The sequence below is a fragment of the Phyllobates terribilis genome, unplaced genomic scaffold, assembly GCF_046119375.1.
Source record: "Phyllobates terribilis strain yellow unplaced genomic scaffold, ASM4611937v1 Scaffold_2__4_contigs__length_985480577, whole genome shotgun sequence".
Lineage (NCBI taxonomy): Eukaryota > Metazoa > Chordata > Amphibia > Anura > Dendrobatidae > Phyllobates > Phyllobates terribilis.
The window spans coordinates 435,654,779-435,676,542 of record NW_027362762.1 but is presented as its reverse complement, the minus strand read 5'-3'; the positions used below and the strand labels follow the sequence as shown (position 1 = coordinate 435,676,542).

At 39.5% G+C, this 21,764-nt stretch overlaps 1 protein-coding gene across 1 annotated transcript in view; it reads right to left on the bottom strand.

Moving 5' to 3' along the window:
* Positions 1-21,764, bottom strand: part of PPM1E (protein phosphatase, Mg2+/Mn2+ dependent 1E) — a 307,370-nt gene that overhangs the window by 66,968 nt on the left and 218,638 nt on the right. The window contains exons 3-4 of the mRNA XM_073665370.1: positions 17,597-17,796; positions 1,386-1,574 (exon numbers count right to left, since the gene is read on the bottom strand). Coding sequence (XP_073521471.1) covers positions 1,386-1,574; positions 17,597-17,796 — 389 coding nt within the window. The remainder of the gene's footprint in view (positions 1-1,385; positions 1,575-17,596; positions 17,797-21,764) is intronic.

The window sequence follows — 21,764 nt, the reverse complement described above, 5'->3', positions numbered from 1 at the left end:
GAATTCTATTTTTATAGTATATATATATATATATATATATATATATATATATATATAGATATATCATATAATCGACATAGAAAGTAACTTATAATACATTACTTATATTTTAAGAAATATGGCCCAGGTTCATCAAGCAGCTTTATGGCAGAAAACTGGCATAATGTCATAAAAATGTTTGTAAAACTTTTGTCTTTTTTACGCCAGTCTCAGCAAACTCAGGAAAAATTAATGGGAACTTTGCCGAGAGAGAGCATGAACTTTACACCACAAAAGTGGTGCAAATTATGACAGAAATGTACTCCAGTTTCTGAGTTTGCTGTAATTGGAAAAAGTCAACAGTCTAATTGAATTCCAATAATACAGCTAAAGAGAGAATCTGCCGAAAAACATAGCGAAATTTCCAAAATCCATGCCATACTTTGGTACGGCCTTTCTGCCCCATTTATTTAAAGTGAAAATGATAGCTCTCTGTTCTCTCCTCTTCTTTAAAGCTGTTCGCTACACTTCCAAGTGTATTAGTGTAGCAAATGGCGTCAGCAGAAAGAATTCAAGGAGGAGAGCGTGCTGTGACACTGTGTGAACACGGCCGGACACAAGCTGTGACACTGTGTGCGCACGGCCGGGCACAAGCAGTGTCAATGCGCATGCGCACACACACCGGTAGCATTCAGACAGTGCTCGCTCTGGGAAGTGAGCACTGTTAATCAGGAAAGAGAAATGAGCAGGTGTAACGATGCCCTAAACGTTAATCTACTCCAAGGGTGCTCCTAAGCCCCCTCATTTTCATATGTATTTATTTTACTCACTTATATAGCGCCATTAATTCCACAGCACTTTACAGACCTTCTCATCACTGTCCCCATTTGAGCGCACAATCTAAATTCCGTATCAGTATGTCTTTGGAGTGTGGGAGGAAACTGGAGAACCTGGAGGAAACCCACGTAAACACAGGGAGAACATACAAACTCCTTGCAGATGTTGTCCTTGGTGGGATTTAACCCAGGACCCCAGCGCTGCAAGACTGCAGTGCTAACCACTGAGCCACCGTGCATAAAAGTTATTTTCTCAGGCACTATACCAGTAACAGGTACAGTGCTACTATGATATAATTGGGGTCAAGTCCCCTATATCACTGTATAATCATTAAAAATGCACTTTGGGGGAGACGGACTTCCTTTATTGGTCACAGACCTTGAAGACTGCAGCTGCCATGGACAAGAAATACATTCGTAGATCACCATACATTTCTCATGTATTGATATTCTGTGTGTAAATACATATTCGTTAACTCCGTCCCCTCGCCCTTTGTTGTCAGTTCTGAACTTATAAGTGCAAGAGCAACAACATCAACAAAAAAGTAATAAAAAATTCAGCATACTGACCTCACGGGCAGCTTTCTTTACAAAGCTTTCATCTGTGATGCGGAAAGCTCTACACAGGGCTTCAGCTGGGTCCTGTGGGAACACTTCTTGGCGTACCAAATTCACATGCAGGTGAATAGAAGCGTAAATGGCAGCATCTACTCCTCCGTGTCCATCAAACACAGCAAAGTAAGCTTGCTCCTCTTGATCCTAGGGAGCAGGAGGAAAACAAAGTTAGAAAACCAGAAAATCCACACAGTTTTGCTTCCTATTCTGCATTTATCAGCACATATCAGCTTTAAAGTCCAATAGTATTGTGTGATGCAGGTATTAAAAATTCAGCCTCAAGAAGATGAAGTGTTGTGATAGCACACACAGATCAGTTGATCACGTAAATGAAGTGTGAACATGTACATTTCTTATATGTAAGTGCTGCTAATAAATAGGAACTAGAGCTATTATATGACCACAGATTTTTTTTCACAATTTTTAATTAGAATTCTCCCTATTTAAACTCTTATATTCTCATCAGAATAGCACATAGCATACATCATGATGTGATGTCACTAAAAAGGTTTGGATGCTACGCTTCTTTGCCCCGAGGGCAGCACGGTGGCTCAGTGGTTAGCACTGTAGCCTTCAGTACTCTGGTTACTTAGACCATTATATAGTTTGAAAAAAGACATAGATCCATCAAGTTCAACTTTTCTCCACCAATTATACATTCTCTGTCTCTAGATTTTCTATAAACCACAATGCCATTTGTTGTGAGGAAATCGTCCAGCCCTTTTTTAAAAGCTGTTATAGTGTCTGCCATTACTACCTCTTGTGTTAGGACATTGCACAGTCTGACTGCTCTGACTGTAAAGAACCCTTTCCTGTTTAGCTACCCGAATCACCTTTCCTCTAATGAATTTCCCTGGTCCTTTGTATGGTCTTTGGAAAGAATACAATCATGTGCTATTCCTTTGTACTGACCACACATTGACCATACATGTACATAAGATCTATGAGATGTCTTTTTTCTAAGTTAAATAAGCCCAACTTTTTCAACCTCTCATCATATGAGAGGCCTTCCATCCCTTGTAATAATCCAGTTGCCCGCCTTTGAACTGACATTAACTTCCAAATATCCTGGATTCAAATCCCACCCAGGACAACATCTGCAAGGAGTTTGTATGTTCTCCCTGTGTTTGTGTGGGTTTCCTCCCAGTCCTCCGGTTTCCTCCCACACTCCAAAGACATACAGACAGGGAATTTCGGATTGTGAGCCTTAGTGGCAACAGCGATGATGTTGTCTGTAAAGTGTTGTGGAATTAATGGCGCTACATAAGTGAGTAAGAGGAGGAGATATATTGCACTCGTATGAAAAGTACATTTGGGAGGAGCATTACTTGTTTGCTGGGGGACAATCAGCATCACTGAGAGGGTATGCAGTAATGCAGTAATACATACCGATGAAAGAAGTTATCAACGTTCCTCAGTTGGATGCAGACAAATACAGCCTCTTGTCCAACCGAAAATGACCATTACCTGGCACTAAAGTGCTGTTTATCGCCTCCTCAGTACTTGGGGAGGTTGGAGCATTCTTTTCATTACTTTTGGATAATATTTTTATTTGATGTTTGCATTTATAATAACTTTTTAAAGTGCCTAAATCAGCTCAGGAACATTAGGACCTAAATCTAAAAGGAACCATATCTACATCCTAAGGTTATTGGTATGGTAACCAGCGACACTGCCAGAACATCATGGTCTGTCACAAGTGGTCAGGCATGCCCTACATGCCAACAGTGATCTAAACACTTACATCTGTTACATCATTATTGTGTGTAACCTATAAAGGGTTACAGGAAAATAATAAAAAAACAATATACAATAAATGTAATCACCTGTATTCTTTGACATGGACACATTTTGTAGGTGCCAATTTTACATTGTCACTAATTTTTTATCTACTCTAACCTCCTGCATCTCATCAAATACTTAAAACACCAACTTCTGTATACAGATGCTTGGGATACTCTCTGGACATGAGGCAGTGATGACCTTGTTCACATAGGGGTTATGTATCCACTCAATTCAACAACAATGATGCAGTTAAGGAATTGGGTACAATATAAATTATAATTTATCATTTGCCATTAGAAAGTGGTTTATTCCTTAGTAGACAATTCCCAAGAGGTCAAGATTGTATGACTTTGTAACGAATTGAAATTGTGTGCTGTAATAAAAGGCAATCTCTCATCATATTGATTTTCTGATTCCAGTGCTGCAAATTAGTTCTAACTAATTACTGTCCATTTTGTAAAGGACAGATGGACAATACTGATGAGCGAGTATGTTCTGTTAACCCTTTAGGCGAGCAAGTATCTTCAGCGTGCTCGGGTGATATATTTTAGTCACTCCGTGCTCATGATTTGCGACTGTTTGACAGCTTTAATACATGTGAGGAATGCTTGTTTCTTAGGCATTCTTTACATGTATTAAAGCTGTCAAACATTAGCAAATCATGAGCATGGAGTGACTAAAACATATCACCCGAGCACGCTGAAGATACTTGGCGAGCACCCGAGCATGCTCGTAAGTCTCGAGTAACAAGCATGCTCACTCATCACTAATGGACAACAATTCCTAACAATTCTTCACTTTTTTTTGCATCTAAGAATTAAGAATATTAGTTATTTGCTATATATGTTTAACCTGTATTGAACCTTAAAGGGAACCTGTCACCTTGGAAATGCTATTTACCTGAAGGTATATAGTAATCTGCAGGCAAATGTTGTTACAATGATGCCTGGCCTTTACTAAAACTACGAATTGTGGGAAATAATTAGCTTATTTCCTCCTGAGAGTGGCCAGCTTTCAGCCCCATTCTAGCAATAAGCAGCATACATAGTTTGGTGAGGAATTGGTGAAACATAAGCCCTGTGCCCAAAAAAAAGTTTGACAGCTTTGGATTTATTCTTTCTTCAAGATAGGAAGAGTTGCAATGCTACATGCTCCCTGGGCCGAGTTCACAGAAAAAAGTATAGTGAGCAAAGGTTTGTGGTCTCCCGATTCCCCAGACTTAACGCTACGCCTAGATGACACCTTGAACTGTTTGCTATAACGACCCCTAGTAGGTGAATTTTAAGTGCACTTTTAATTTTTCAATTCCATATCATTTGCAGAATCCTTACACTGTTATTAATCGGATGACTACATTTAACTTGGAATTTTAAACATACAGAGCACATTAAGGGGGTGCTCATTTACCGAGATTAACCATTACAGTATCCAGGGTAGTGCATTATGGGTAAAACTGTCATTATTTTTCTAAAATCTGTTCATATTACTTCAAGTTGACGACAGAATCCACAACACTGTGTCTTATCTGTGACACTACAGACACCAAACGCAATTTATACCATTATCGCAACCCACATAGGACAAGGCACCCGGCATGTGAAAATAAGGATCTCTCGGGTCCTTTTAAATGACTTATTCTAAAAACAAATTCACATAAGAAGCCAAAATTTCCAAGCTTGAGGGAAGGAAATATACCCTGAAACTGGTGCTAAAGAGGTGAAGGTCTTTTACCAACTGACTGTATCTGTACAAATGCATGAAATATCTAATAAGAAGTACTACCTTATTAGATATCTTAAGAATCGGCCTCTTGTATGAATTAAACATCAGCATTGCCTAACAGACTTGAGATGTGCCAGAGTCATCCACTCATGGGCCACAGTACCCTATAACCCAATAATATACCTACTGTGCTCCATCACATGCCATATTATGAAGATGATCTGACTGCCGGAGCTCCTAGAGAAGAATACGCTACCTTATACAGGTACCATTCAGTGGATAGTCATTCTGTGTGCAGCTATAAAATGTCTCTCCATATGCTATTGGTGTGTGCATAGGCCCTTAAGAATCAAGATGATTAGATGAACCAGATAACCATTTTAATATTTGGCTATCTGAGATTACAAAAAAGGTTATTTTTTATTTTTCAAGAAACATCGCCACTCTTGGCTAAAGGCTGCGTGTGGTATTGCAGCTTATTCCAGTTCAAAATCAGATGTAGTGCATGGACAAGTGGCAAAAAAGCAGATCCCTTTTCTAATCTTACACAACCCCTAGTTAAAACCTTTTTAGGAAAAGAGGGTGTCTGAATGATACATTAATTGCCTGTTTTTACTCTTTTTACGCTAATTTTAACTGTTATGCTGTAGATTGAAAATGGAGTGAAGAGAATTATTACTTCCGAGCCTATCACTTGTCACATCTCATCCCAGACAGTCTGTGCTTAATACGTTGATTATATCTTTCTTGAAACATGCATGTTTGATGCTGGGTATTGTCAGGGTTGAAGTGTGTATTCAATGATGCGATTAAATGTAATATCTGGAACATTTTAAGCAAAGCAAATACATTGTGATATTAAAACAGCCAGACATCCCATTTGCCATAAGTATATTTTGACTTTCAGAGACTAAAGTGGGTGCTGGAGAACTCTTTTTGGTCTTAAGGAACAGACATTTTAAGAATTGAATGTTATACTAAATACCGTAAATGTTTAAAGGAAAAACATTTTTAAATAGGGACATAAATATTACATGGACATGCAAAACAGACCTATGATGAAGGACACATTTAGATAAAAGTATATCCTCCATTTTTTCCCAAAACTGAATTACACTTTTGAAAAATGTTTTAATTTTTTTTTTACTAATGGATTATTTTTCCGTTTTATGTTTTTCCCTTGGATATTTATATATCCCATGATAACCACTCTGAAGATAAATCGTGGTTGACACATTGAACCCCTTACATGTTTTTATTGCTAAAACACGTACAAGTGAAAGTGTCCGTGTCTTAATGATTTAATTCCTAAGGATCCCATTGCCTGAGGTCCTTACCAGTCTTTCTCCGTCTACACTGTGTTCCAAATTATTATGCAAATAATATTTTCTCAGATTTTCCCAAATTACCTATATGAATTGCAGTCATTGTAATTTTCCAGTCAAATAACTATTAGAGTACAATTGAAAGGTTTTTGTACAAACTGCCTATGATAACAGTATATTTTTAAAAAAAATAAAAAACTCAAACTGCACTCAAAATGCATGTTCCAAATTATTATGCACAGCAGAGTTTTCAACCTTTTCATTTTAATAAAGAACAAAAAAATGGTCATTTTTGAAATGATAAGCATTAGCAGGTTATTACAAACTGAAATCAAACAGTTTTCAACTCAAAACTTTATTCTAGGTGATGTTACATTTGCACATAGGACCCCTTGTTCCAAAGGAGCTTCTTAAGTCTCTCGTCCATTGAATTTGTCAGGTTTTGGATGGTTTCTGCTTTAATTGTTTTGCATGAGGACAGAATACCCTCCCAGAGCTGTTGCTTAGATGTGAACTGCCTCCCGCCATCATAGACACTCCTTTTGATGATGCTCCAGAGGTTCTCAATGGGGTTGAGGTCAGGGGAGCATGGGTGCCACACCATAAGTTTGTCCCCTTTTATGCCCATAGCAGCCAGAGATGCAGATGTGTTATGTGCAGCATGAGACGGGGCATTATCATGCATGAAAATGATCTTGCTGCGGAATGCACGGTTCTTCTTCTTGAACCATGGCAGGAAGTGCTGTTTGAGAAACTCAACATACATTATGGAGTTCATCTTTACCCCTTCAGGGATCCTAAAAGGGCCGACAATCTCTCTCCCCATGATTCCAGCCCAAAACATTACTCCACCTCCTCCTTGTTAGCACCGTAGCCGTGTTTGCATGGGGTCTCCATCAACCAGCCATACTCCACTCCATCCATCTGGACCATCGAGATCATTTCATGTATGATAATGCCCCGTCTCATGCTGCACATAACACATCTGCATCTCTGGCTGCTATGGGCATAAAAGGGGACAAACTTATGGTGTGGCACCCATGCTCCCCTGACCTCAACCCCATTGAGAACCTCTGGAGCATCATCAAAAGGAGCGTCTATGATGGCGGGAGGCAGTTCACATCTAAGCAACAGCTCTGGGAGAGTATTCTGTCCTCATGCAAAACAATTGAAGCAGAAACCATCCAAAACCTGACAAATTCAATGAATGAGAGAGTTCAGAAGCTCCTTTGGAACAAGGGGTCCTATGTGCAAATGTTACATCACCTAGAATAAAGTTTTGAGTTGAAAACTGTTTGATTTCAGTTTGTAATAACCTGCTAATGCTTATAATTTCAAAAATGACCATTTTTTTGTTCTTTATTAAGATGGAAAGGTTGAAAACTCTGCTGTGCATAATAATTTGGAACATGCATTTTGAGTGCAGTTTGAGTGTTTTATTTTTTTTAAAATATACTGTTATCATAGGCAGTTTGTACAAAAACCTTTCAATTGTACTCTAATAGTTATTTGACTGAAAAATTACAATGACTGCAATTCATATAGGTAATTTGGGAAAATCTGAGAAAATATTATTTGCATAATAATTTGGAACACAGTGTATATAATTTCCACATAGACTTAGGCTTCTATTCCCATATGTGATGTGTTTGTTCTCTCTTTTTCTCCATTGTCTCTTACAGCGATTTGTATTTAATTTTAGCAGTGCGTGTGTTACTTCAGAATATAAACATGTCAGAACATATTAGGTCTGAATGGGGTCACCCAAATCTGTACATGTATCAATGCATAATGTTAAAGAGTAACTAAACCCTCTTTTTTTCAAAATTAAATTTTTATTGAAAGGTTATAGAATTTTCAATTACAAAAATACAAAAAAAAAACGTAGAACAAACAGGACTAAACCCTCTTTTTTAATAATTTTGTCTAGCATGAAAAGTTATGAAACTGTGATCACTTTATTAGGGAATTCCTGTACAAAAAAATTGCATTAAGTGGCTTCCAAACCCCTACTTTTCCAAGTCTATTCGCCTGCCTTCAGCTGCACGGATATCTGAACATACTCATTTGGAGTACAAATAATGGCAGTGAAAGGGGCAGCACCTGTGTCCTCCTGTGAGTGCTTTTGTGCTTATCCTTATCAGAACAATGTCCTGCAGCAGGCCTATTTCCAGAGTTAGGGATCTTTCAGACATCTCTGATCATCGGTCTGATCTCGGAGTGCAATACACGGCCTGGCCGTGCATCTTCCGACCTGAGCATTACAGCTTCATATATTTCTATAAGACCATGGCCCCACTATCAGTATTTGGTCAGTATTTTTTCTCAGGAGTGGGAGCCAAAACCAGGAGTGGGTGATCAATGCAGAATTGGTGACTTGATTCTATTATACCTTTTCTCTGATTGTTCCTCACCTGGTTTTGGCTCCCACTCCTGAGAAAGAATACTGACCGAATACTGATCAAATACTGATAGTGGGGCTGTGGCCTAAAGCTGCCACTCTCGGGTGGGGAAACACACAGCCAGCCCCTGCTTTGTGATCTGAGATCAGACCGATGATCAGGCATGTCTGAAAGAGCCCTTAGCGAAGCACAGATGTTGAGCTGACCCATCACTGCCATCAACTGTACTCCAAATGAGTATGTTCTGACATCAATGCATCTAAAGGTAGGCAAGTAGACTGAGGAAAAGTAGGGGAAAGGAAGCAATTTTGTTTTTCTAGGAATGATGACAAATCCTCTGATATGAAAGTTTTATAGCCTTCCATACTGGATGAAATCTATATACAGTACAGACCAAAAGTTTGGACACACCTTCTCATTTAAAGATTTTTCTGTATTTTCATGACTATGAAAATTGTACATTCACACTGAAGGCATCAAAACTATGAATTAACACATGTGGAATTATATACTTAACAAAAAAGTGTGAAGCAACTGAAAATATGTCTTATATTCTAGGTTCTTCAAAGTAGCCACCTTTTGCTTTGATTACTGCTTTGCACACTCTTGGCATTCTCTTGATGAGCTTCAAGAGGTAGTCACCGGAAATGGTCTTCCAACAATCTTGAAGGAGTTCCCAGAGATGCTTAGCACTTGTTGGCCCTTTTGTCTTCACTCTGCGGTCCAGCTCACCCCAAACCATCTCGATTGGGTTCAGGTCTGGTGACTGTGGAGGCCAGGTCATCTGGCGTAGCACCCCATCATTCTCCTTCTTGGTCAAATAGCCCTTACTCAGCCTGGAGGTGTGTTTGGGGTCATTGTCCTGTTGAAAAATAAATGATGGTCCAGCTAAATACAAACCGGATGGAATAGCATGCCGCTGCAAGATGCTGTGGTAGTCATGCTGGTTCAGTATGCCTTCAATTTTGAATAAATCCCCAACAGTGTCACCAGCAAAGCACCCCCACACCATCACACCTCCTCCTCCATGCTTCACGGTGGGAACCAGGCATGTAGAGTCCATCCGTTCACCTTTTCTGCATCGCACAACAACACGGTGGTTGAACCAAAGATCTCAAATTTGGACTCATAAGACCAAAGCACAGATTTCCACTGGTCTAATGTCCATTCCTTGTGTTCTTTAGCCCAAACAAGTCTCTTCTGCTTGTTGCCTGTCCTTAGCAGTGGTTTCCTAGCAGCTATTTTACCATGAAGGCCTGCTGCACAAAGTCTCCTCTTAACAGTTGTTGAAGAGATGTGTCTGCTGCTAGAACTCTGTGTGGCATTGACCTGCTCTCAAATCTGAGCTGCTGTTAACCTGCGATTTCTGAGGCTGGTGACTCGGATAAACTTATCCTCAGAAGCAGAGGTGACTCTTGGTCTTCCTTTCCTGGGGTGATCCTCATGTGAGCCAGTTTCTTTGTAGCGCTTGATGGTTTTTGTAACTGCACTTGGGGACACTTTCAAAGTTTTCCCAATTTTTCGGACTGACTGACCTTCATTTCTTAAAGTAATGATGGCCACTCGTTTTTCTTTACTTAGCTGCTTTTTTCTTGCCATAATACAAATTCTACAAGTCTATTCAATAGGACTATCAGCTGTGTATCCACCAGACTTCTGCACAACACAACTGATGGTCCCAACCCCATTTATAAGGCAAGAAATCCCACTTATTAAACCTGACAGGGCACACCTGTGAAGTGAAAACCATTTCCGGTGACTACCTCTTGAAGCTCATCAAGAGAATGCCAAGAGTGTGCAAAGCAGTCATCAAAGCAAAAGGTGGCTACTTTGAAGAACCTAGAATATAAGACATATTTTCAGTTGTTTCACACTTTTGTGTTAAGTATATAATTCCACATGTGTTAATTCATAGTTTTGATGCCTTCAGTGTGAATGTACAATTTTCATAGTCATGAAAATACAGAAAAATCTTTAAATGAGAAGGTGTGTCCAAACTTTTGGTCTGTACTGTATATGAATTGCAGTCATTGTAATTTTCCAGTCAAATAACTATTAGAGTACAATTGAAAGGTTTTTGTACAAACTGCCTATGATAACAGTATATTTTTAAAAAAAATAAAAAACTCAAACTGCACTCAAAATGCATGTTCCAAATTATTATGCACAGCAGAGTTTTCAACCTTTTCATTTTAATAAAGAACAAAAAAATGGTCATTTTTGAAATTATAAGCATTAGCAGGTTATTACAAACTGAAATCAAACAGTTTTCAACTCAAAACTTTATTCTAGGTGATGTTACATTTGCACATAGGACCCCTTGTTCCAAAGGAGCTTCTTAAGTCTCTCGTCCATTGAATTTGTCAGGTTTTGGATGGTTTCTGCTTTAATTGTTTTGCATGAGGACAGAATACTCTCCCAGAGCTGTTGCTTAGATGTGAACTGCCTCCCGCCATCATAGACACTCCTTTTGATGATGCTCCAGAGGTTCTCAATGGGGTTGAGGTCAGGGGAGCATGGGTGCCACACCATAAGTTTGTCCCCTTTTATGCCCATAGCAGCCAGAGATGCAGATGTGTTATGTGCAGCATGAGACGGGGCATTATCATGCATGAAAATGATCTTGCTGCGGAATGCACGGTTCTTCTTCTTGAACCATGGCAGGAAGTGCTGTTTGAGAAACTCAACATACATTATGGAGTTCATCTTTACCCCTTCAGGGATCCTAAAAGGGCCGACAATCTCTCTCCCCATGATTCCAGCCCAAAACATTACTCCACCTCCTCCTTGTTAGCACCGTAGCCGTGTTTGCATGGGGTCTCCATCAACCAGCCATACTCCACTCCATCCATCTGGACCATCGAGATCATTTCATGTATGATAATGCCCCGTCTCATGCTGCACATAACACATCTGCATCTCTGGCTGCTATGGGCATAAAAGGGGACAAACTTATGGTGTGGCACCCATGCTCCCCTGACCTCAACCCCATTGAGAACCTCTGGAGCATCATCAAAAGGAGCGTCTATGATGGCGGGAGGCAGTTCACATCTAAGCAACAGCTCTGGGAGGGTATTCTGTCCTCATGCAAAACAATTGAAGCAGAAACCATCCAAAACCTGACAAATTCAATGAATGAGAGAGTTCAGAAGCTCCTTTGGAACAAGGGGTCCTATGTGCAAATGTTACATCACCTAGAATAAAGTTTTGAGTTGAAAACTGTTTGATTTCAGTTTGTAATAACCTGCTAATGCTTATAATTTCAAAAATGACCATTTTTTTGTACTTTATTAAGATGAAAAGGTTGAAAACTCTGCTGTGCATAATAATTTGGAACATGCATTTTGAGTGCAGTTTGAGTTTTTTATTTTTTTAAAAATATACTGTTATCATAGGCAGTTTGTACAAAAACCTTTCAATTGTACTCTAATAGTTATTTGACTGGAAAATTACAATGACTGCAATTCATATAGGTAATTTGGGAAAATCTGAGAAAATATTATTTGCATAATAATTTGGAACACAGTGTATATAATTTCCACATAGACTTAGGCTTCTATTCCCATATGTGATGTGTTTGTTCTCTCTTTTTCTCCATTGTCTCTTACAGCGATTTGTATTTAATTTTAGCAGTGCGTGTGTTACTTCAGAATATAAACATGTCAGAACATATTAGGTCTGAATGGGGTCACCCAAATCTGTACATGTATCAATGCATAATGTTAAAGAGTAACTAAACCCTCTTTTTTTCAAAATTAAATTTTTATTGAAAGGTTATAGAATTTTCAATTACAAAAATACAAAAAAAAAACGTAGAACAAACAGGACTAAACCCTCTTTTTTAATAATTTTGTCTAGCATGGAAAGTTATGAAACTGTGATCACTTTATTAGGGAATTCCTGTACAAAAAAATTGCATTAAGTGGCTTCCAAACCCCTACTTTTCCAAGTCTATTCGCCTGCCTTCAGCTGCACGGATATCTGAACATACTCATTTGGAGTACAAATAATGGCAGTGAAAGGGGCAGCACCTGTGTCCTCCTGTGAGTGCTTTTGTGCTTATCCTTATCAGAACAATGTCCTGCAGCAGGCCTATTTCCAGAGTTAGGGATCTTTCAGACATCTCTGATCATCGGTCTGATCTCGGAGTGCAATACACGGCCTGGCCGTGCATCTTTCGACCTGAGCATTACAGCTTCATATATTTCTATAAGACCATGGCCCCACTATCAGTATTTGGTCAGTATTTTTTCTCAGGAGTGGGAGCCAAAACCAGGAGTGGGTGATCAATGCAGAATTGGTGACTTGATTCTATTATACCTTTTCTCTGATTGTTCCTCACCTGGTTTTGGCTCCCACTCCTGAGAAAGAACACTGACCGAATACTGATCAAATACTGATAGTGGGGCTGTGGCCTAAAGCTGCCACTCTCGGGTGGGGAAACACACAGCCAGCCCCTGCTTTGTGATCTGAGATCAGACCGATGATCAGGCATGTCTGAAAGAGCCCTTAGCGAAGCACAGATGTTGAGCTGACCCATCACTGCCATCAACTGTACTCCAAATGAGTATGTTCTGACATCAATGCATCTAAAGGTAGGCAAGTAGACTGAGGAAAAGTAGGGGAAAGGAAGCAATTTTGTTTTTCTAGGAATGATGACAAATCCTCTGATATGAAAGTTTTATAGCCTTCCATACTGGATGAAATCTATATACAGTACAGACCAAAAGTTTGGACACACCTTCTCATTTAAAGATTTTTCTGTATTTTCATGACTATGAAAATTGTACATTCACACTGAAGGCATCAAAACTATGAATTAACACATGTGGAATTATATACTTAACAAAAAAGTGTGAAGCAACTGAAAATATGTCTTATATTCTAGGTTCTTCAAAGTAGCCACCTTTTGCTTTGATTACTGCTTTGCACACTCTTGGCATTCTCTTGATGAGCTTCAAGAGGTAGTCACCGGAAATGGTCTTCCAACAATCTTGAAGGAGTTCCCAGAGATGCTTAGCACTTGTTGGCCCTTTTGTCTTCACTCTGCGGTCCAGCTCACCCCAAACCATCTCGATTGGGTTCAGGTCTGGTGACTGTGGAGGCCAGGTCATCTGGCGTAGCACCCCATCATTCTCCTTCTTGGTCAAATAGCCCTTACTCAGCCTGGAGGTGTGTTTGGGGTCATTGTCCTGTTGAAAAATAAATGATGGTCCAGCTAAATACAAACCGGATGGAATAGCATGCCGCTGCAAGATGCTGTGGTAGTCATGCTGGTTCAGTATGCCTTCAATTTTGAATAAATCCCCAACAGTGTCACCAGCAAAGCACCCCCACACCATCACACCTCCTCCTCCATGCTTCACGGTGGGAACCAGGCATGTAGAGTCCATCCGTTCACCTTTTCTGCGTCGCACAACAACACGGTGGTTGAACCAAAGATCTCAAATTTGGACTCATAAGACCAAAGCACAGATTTCCACTGGTCTAATGTCCATTCCTTGTGTTCTTTAGCCCAAACAAGTCTCTTCTGCTTGTTGCCTGTCCTTAGCAGTGGTTTCCTAGCAGCTATTTTACCATGAAGGCCTGCTGCACAAAGTCTCCTCTTAACAGTTGTTGAAGAGATGTGTCTGCTGCTAGAACTCTGTGTGGCATTGACCTGGTCTCTAATCTGAGCTGCTGTTAACCTGCGATTTCTGAGGCTGGTGACTCGGATAAACTTATCCTCAGAAGCAGAGGTGACTCTTGGTCTTCCTTTCCTGGGGTGATCCTCATGTGAGCCAGTTTCTTTGTAGCGCTTGATGGTTTTTGTAACTGCACTTGGGGACACTTTCAAAGTTTTCCCAATTTTTCGGACTGACTGACCTTCATTTCTTAAAGTAATGATGGCCACTCGTTTTTCTTTACTTAGCTGCTTTTTTCTTGCCATAATACAAATTCTACAAGTCTATTCAATAGGACTATCAGCTGTGTATCCACCAGACTTCTGCACAACACAACTGATGGTCCCAACCCCATTTATAAGGCAAGAAATCCCACTTATTAAACCTGACAGGGCACACCTGTGAAGTGAAAACCATTTCCGGTGACTACCTCTTGAAGCTCATCAAGAGAATGCCAAGAGTGTGCAAAGCAGTCATCAAAGCAAAAGGTGGCTACTTTGAAGAACCTAGAATATAAGACATATTTTCAGTTGTTTCACACTTTTTTGTTAAGTATATAATTCCACATGTGTTAATTCATAGTTTTGATGCCTTCAGTGTGAATGTACAATTTTCATAGTCATGAAAATACAGAAAAATCTTTAAATGAGAAGGTGTGTCCAAACTTTTGGTCTGTACTGTATATACATACTGTATATATAATTCCTCATTACAAAGCTGCCATAGTTATGTTCCTAACAGCAACATCTTGGTCTCCTAATTGCTAGTACTAATGTAATAGAGGGACTTCACTAATGACTTCCAAACTCCCCACATGATTGATAGAAGGGGTGTGCCATGTCTGTGCAGTTCGGCTCTAGGGACATGTAGCACATACTTTTAGCCATGTTTTTATTCCAGTGGACTATGTATTTAAGAATATGGGATTTTAGGACAGGGTGAGTGGCAGTGGTTTAGGCTATGTGCCCACGATGCAGAAATGCTGCAGATTTTTTCCACTTCTCCCTGGCAGGAAAAACGCATGTGGTTTTTACATGCGTTTTTCCCGCCAGGTAGAAGCGTTTGTCAAGTGTTTTTGCATGTATTTCTGCATGCGGGATATCAAGCGCTTTTCCAAGCGATTTTAGCATCACTTGGAATAGTGCTTGACAACTTGTTCACACTATATAAATCCATGCAACCAGCATGGATTTATAGTAGTGTGACCAAGTTAGTTTAAAAAAAAAGAATAAGAATAGTGAAAAATAAAAAATGTCTCTTGCACTGCTCGCGGTGGTGTGAAGGACCTGCGGTGACGTCATTGAGTCATGTGACAGGTCACATGACTCAATGACGTCGTGGCAGGTCCTGCACAACACCGTGACCCATAGAGCAGACCAGACGGAGGGGAGAAAACACTGGGAGGACATTGGAAGGTAAGTATAATCTTTATTTTTTATTTTAAATTCTTTTCTTTGACAGTTTCTATGGTAGCCAGGTCTGGAAGAGAGTCTCCTCTCCTCCAGACATGGGTACCATCCGCACATTGAACCATGTGATATCTGCTTGTGCACATGTAGTGATGCGGATGTCACGTGGTCCAATGCAAGTCAATGGCGGCGAGTGCGCTGTGTGTCCGCAAAATTAATGGACATGCGGCGGATTTTTGAATGCAGCATAAATGCTGCAGAAAAATCCGCAGCATGGGCATTGACATTGCAGCTTGTCATTGGGGACCATGGGGGGCGAATTACCAAGCGTTTCCCAAGCGTTTACGCTGCATAAATTCCGCAGCATAAATGCTTGGAAAATGCTTCGTGGGCACGCAGCCTTACTGATATGTTCACTGGGTAATTTAAACTTTTTTCACAATACTGCTCTGATAATTCAAAAATTCTAGTTGATTGGTATCGTATGACACTAACAATTGAATTATAGTATTTGGTAGATGAGAAGGAAATATATTCTTGGGATTGTTCATTTTTATCATTGCACACAACTACAATTTTGACTAATGAATTGCATTATGGTTATATAAGGGAGTCTTTCACACGTGGTTGTCCTGAGGAAGGAGTCGGATTTGACTCTGAAACGCATTGACAAATAAACCACCTTCAACTAATTTGTTTTATGATTCGTTCTTGAATCAGCAGCGCACTTGAAGTCCACTTGCTCTGGCTTTCTATAATAATAGCTCTATGTAAGAGATAAAACATAGCCTGTGCATGATATATGGGTCAATACATAATCTTTTTCTGATGAGTATTCCTTGGATTGCTCCTTTCTTCTGCTTCTGTTTCATATGGAAGCAAAAAGTCAATCTCTTAGAGGCACTACACCCATCAATGGCCATGTCTTGTCTACAATGCTGCCCTCTTCTGTGAGTTTTTCCTCTATATCTAATAGCCCTAAAATGGTTGTCCAGTTACATTAAAAATTGTAACCAATCCTGTTTACAATTTAAAATAGCAAAATAAGCCAAAATATGCTGAAATCCCTGCCTATCCAGCTCCTATCCTTCCCTGATCCCCATTGGTCCACTGCAGCCGATTAATGGTCACAGTGGTCGATATCACCACTGAGCTCAATAATTAGCTTGCAGAGGTAACATGTTACCACTGCAGCCCTTTAACAAAGACTAGCGGTTGGCACCATAGAGCGAGTGCAGAAGTGGCAAGGGCTTCAGTGGGTAAGAACTTCCTATTTTGTTAATGTAAAGCATTACAGCCTTGGTCTCTTTTTTATGAAACAGGTCAACCCCTTTTAACACCAGTTTTAAAGGGTGTGTGAACTTACAGTTTTTTAAAAACTCTGTTTGATCATATATAGCAAAAAATTCTACCTCGACCACCGTCCAGTGGTCTTAAGAGTAAGCAAACCACATCAGTAGATAGAATAATCAAAAAGTATGCCATTTTGGATTCAGAGTAATGTTCTTCTCTAATCGGTGATTTCAATTTAAATTGGATAAAACCATCAGAGCAAGCCATGTTAAATGATGTTGGACAGAAAATAAAAAATTGTCTGGGTTATGGTAAGTGATATAAAGCATACTTGACAACAACAAGTTAAGAAAATACTGCAATCTCTAAAGGTTTGTCGGGTTGTGGTAGAGTACCAAGGACCTTGAAATCATGGAACATTAGCATTAACTAGCGAATCTGAAGGAGAAATGCTATCTTTAAAAAAAAAGAAGTAAAATATATTTACAGAAGTAAAATATTATATAACGCCCCACATTGCAATTTGATATTTACTTTGAAAGTATTGTATATCATTTATTTTTATACCTCAAGGTTGAAGAGGATGTTAAAGTCTGGGATGCAGACATGCTTGTCCTCCATCTTTCTTCGCATGTTTTTGATAGCATGAATTGATGTCTCATAATAGAGATGTGGTTTTGGGCACAAGGGAAAATCTTTCACCCAACTACAGCAGATCTCATGTAACTTGCTGAATACTGCATGGGCCAGTTTCACAGTCTCTAGCTCTAGAAGGTAAGCAAAAAAAAACCCGTTAAGCAAAAAATAACAATAGATTTGACAAGGAATAGGTTTATGAAAGCTCTTATTCTTTAGAACCAAGTTGTGGCCTAAAATCATAATGCAAGGTTACAAAATACAGGTTTGCTATAGGCACTGCAGGCAGTAATCAAGGCTTTAAACCCAAAACTATTATTCACAAGTATGCTTAATATTCACAAATGTTTAATACTAACTTCTTTCTCAGTCCCACATTGACCCAATATTAACCTTGAACTGATTCATGATTTTATTCCTATTTTAAAAAAGCATATTAAATAGCCTTTGGGAAGCTTTTACTATACTCATCTAACTCTAAATTCCACTCACTTTATCTGCGTGCTCAATACTTTTTCGGCGTTTGACCCTGTTGATAATGAAGTCTCTATACATTTATCCTCAGTCCTCAACATATTTATGTTTACATATGGACTCCAAATCTAAACCATTTTTTACTCCACATTGTACCAAAACAAAAATTCTTGACAATTGGAATCTTTTTTTATGCAGATTAAAACCATGAAGTTCCCAGCCTTTATAAAAATGTAATTTTTCATAATGTAAATGAACTTAGCTTTAATCAATATTAAATTAAGCAATCTGCTTGATTTTTTTTTTGTCGAAGGGTACACCAACGGCACTGCTCTCTTTTAGCTATTATACTAATTATATGTTTATTCTAGAATATCTTGTATGTTTTTTTATCTATACGTGACACATTTTCACCTGGAAAGGTCCTACATCCTATAGTCCGCAGTCAGGATGGTCACTAGTGCCAGACTCCCTGATTGCTCTATTAATAACCACAGTGCTCAAAAAGTGCTACACCTGATCACTGTCAATTCAGTGACTGTTTTCCCTTCTCTGCCTGGCACTAAACTGATCAGGACAGCAGGAAAAGCTGTAGGTGATGTGCACATCAAAATTAGCTGTTATGGGGAGAACTGTGCAGCTATTCACAAATGCACGAAAACGCCGCGATTAAGCAAAATAATTGGTAGTGCTGAGGATTTTTCCGCAGTGATAATCCGCAGCGGAAATCTCCGCAGCATGTGCACAGCACATACGGATTATCATTGGGGAACATGGCAGACCTTCTACCAAGCGTTTTTTAAGCGTTTCTGCAGCGGAATTGCCGCTGCGGAAACGCTTAAAAAACGCATAGTGGACACACAGCCTAACAACGGCCCTAAGACAAAATAAACACTTATAGTATAAATACATTTTTATTCAATATTATCTGACAACCCCCCCAAAAAAACACTAAACTGTGCAACACTGATACATTGTAACAAATCTAGAAATACAGTTATATGAAAAAGTTTGGGCACCCCTATTAATCTTAAGCTTATTGTTTTATAAAAATTGGTGTTTTTGCAACAGCTATTTCAGTTTGATATATGTAATACCTGTTGGACACAGTAATGTTTTTGCCTTGAAATGAGGTTTATTGTACTAACAGAAAATGTGCAATCTGCATTTAAACAAAATTTGACAGATGCATAAGTATGGGCACCTCACCAGAAAAGTGACATTAATATTTAGTAGATCCTCCTTTTGCAAAAATAACAGCCTCTAGTCGCTTCCTGTAGCTTTTAATGAGTTCCTGGATCCTGGATGAAGGTATTTTTGACCATTCCTCTTTACAAAACAATTCCAGTTCCTGTAAGTTTGATGGTCGCCGAGCATGGACAGCCCTCTTCAAATGATTCCACAGATGTTCAATGATATTCAGGTCTGGGGACTGGGATGGCCATTCCAGAACATTGTAATTGCTCCTCTGCATGAATGCCTGAGTAGATTTGGAACGGTGTTTTGGATCAGTGTCTTCCTGAAAGATCCATCCCCTGCGTAACTTCAACTTTGTCACTGATTCTTGAACATTATTGTCAAGAATCTGCTGATACTGAGTGGAATCCATGCATCCCTCAACTTTAACAAGATTTCCGGTGCCGGCATTGGCCACACAGCCCCAAAGCATGATGGAACCTCCACCAAATTTTACTGTGGGTAGCAAGTGTTTTTCTTGGAATGCTGTGTTTTTTTGCCGCCATGCATAATGCCTTTTTGTATGACCAAACAACTCAATCTTGGTTTCATCAGTCCACAGGACCTTCTTCCAAAAAGAAATTGGCTTCTCCAAATGTGCTTTTGCATACCTCAGCCGACTCTGTTTGTGGCGTGCTTGCAGGAACGGCTTCTTTCGCATCACTCTCCCATACAGCTTCTCCTTGTGCAAAGTGCGTTGTATAGTTGACCGATGCACAGTGACACCATCTGCAGCAAGTTGATGCTGCAGCTCTCTGGAGGTGGTCTGAGGATTGTCCTTGACTGATCTCACCATTCTTCTTCTCTGCCTTTCTGATGTTTTTCTTGGCCTGCCACTTCTGGCCTTAACAAGAACTGTCCGTGTTCCTCACAGTGGAAACTGACAGGTTAAATCTCTGAGACAGCTTTTTGTATCCTTCCCCTGAACAACTATGTTGAATAATCTTTGTTTTCAGATCATTTGACAGTTGTTTTGAGGAGCCCATGATGCCACTCTTCAGAGGAGATTCAAACAGGAGAACAACTTGCAAGTGGCCACTTTAAGAGCTTTTCTCATGATTGCATACACCTGGCTATGATGTTCAAAGCTCAATGAGGTTACAAAACCAAAAAAAGTGCTTTAGTAAGTCAGTAAAAAGTAGGTAGGAGTATTTAAAACAAGAAAATGATAAGGGTGCCCATACTTATGCACCTGTCAAATTTTGTTTGAATGCAGATTGCACATTTTCTGTTAGTACAATAAACCTCATTTCAAGGCAGAAACATTACTGTGTCGAACAGTTATTACATATATCAAACTGAAATAGCTGCTGCAAAAACACCAATTTTTATAAAACATTAAGCTTAAGATTAATAGGGGTGCCCAAACTTTTTCATATAACTGTAGTTACACACTAAAATTCTCAAAGGTAATACTGCATAGGACTAAATATAATGTAGGTGAGTATAAAATCATTATACTCACCTGGCTTGAGGCGACCACACATGCTGAGGAGCAGAAGAGAATGACTCACTGCAGTGAGCGGGTCCCTGACCTGCTTGAGCTCAGTGAGCGGTGTCCTGTCACTCAGTGAGCTAAGCGCAGTGGCCCGCTCGCTGCAGCACGTCATTCTCCTATGCTAATCAGCGTGTATGGTAGTCTCAAGCCAGGTGAGTATAATTTTTTTTATTTCATTCTTATTTTCACAGGTCTTGGACACAGCCGGAGCAAAATACAACTCTCAACATTGTCCCCTGCTGGCACTGATCGCAGCGCAAGCAGGGAACAATGATTAGAGATTCCTTCAGCACCCAGCGCTTGGGAATAGTGCTAACTGAACAGATGTTTGTCAGGTGAACAATCGGCCATCTGATGTGTATAGCCAGCCTTAAATTAGCACCAGAAGCAATGTCTCACCTTTTGCCTGCTATTACCTAGTTTACCAATCCTCAAAGACCTCTGTATGTCACTTTCTTAATTTTCATGGTAGAGCTTCTTTAAGGAACAATACCATAGGAATATATCATCAGAAAACAACCTATTGTTTAATTTAAGATATGTTAAAAAATATTTAGGAATTTTTTTTTTTTTTTTTAGCATTTTCCATGTCACTATCTCATCTAAATTGTGAACAAATTCAGAACATTTTTCACATTCACACTGGCCATTAAGTCTCACCTTAGGCAAATACTTTCTGTTCTGTAGAGATCAATTCTCTGTAATCATCGCAGTATCAGGCAGGATTATAATCAAAGGTAATACCTGTATAAACAGGGTGGTCCAAAAGTAGGTGGACAGAAAGTGTAATAAGGTTATAAAGGGGGAGATTTATGAAACAATAAATTGCAGCCGCCTGTCTGGATCATCCTCCAATAAACCATGAATTAGACGTGGACGATAAGCTTTCCA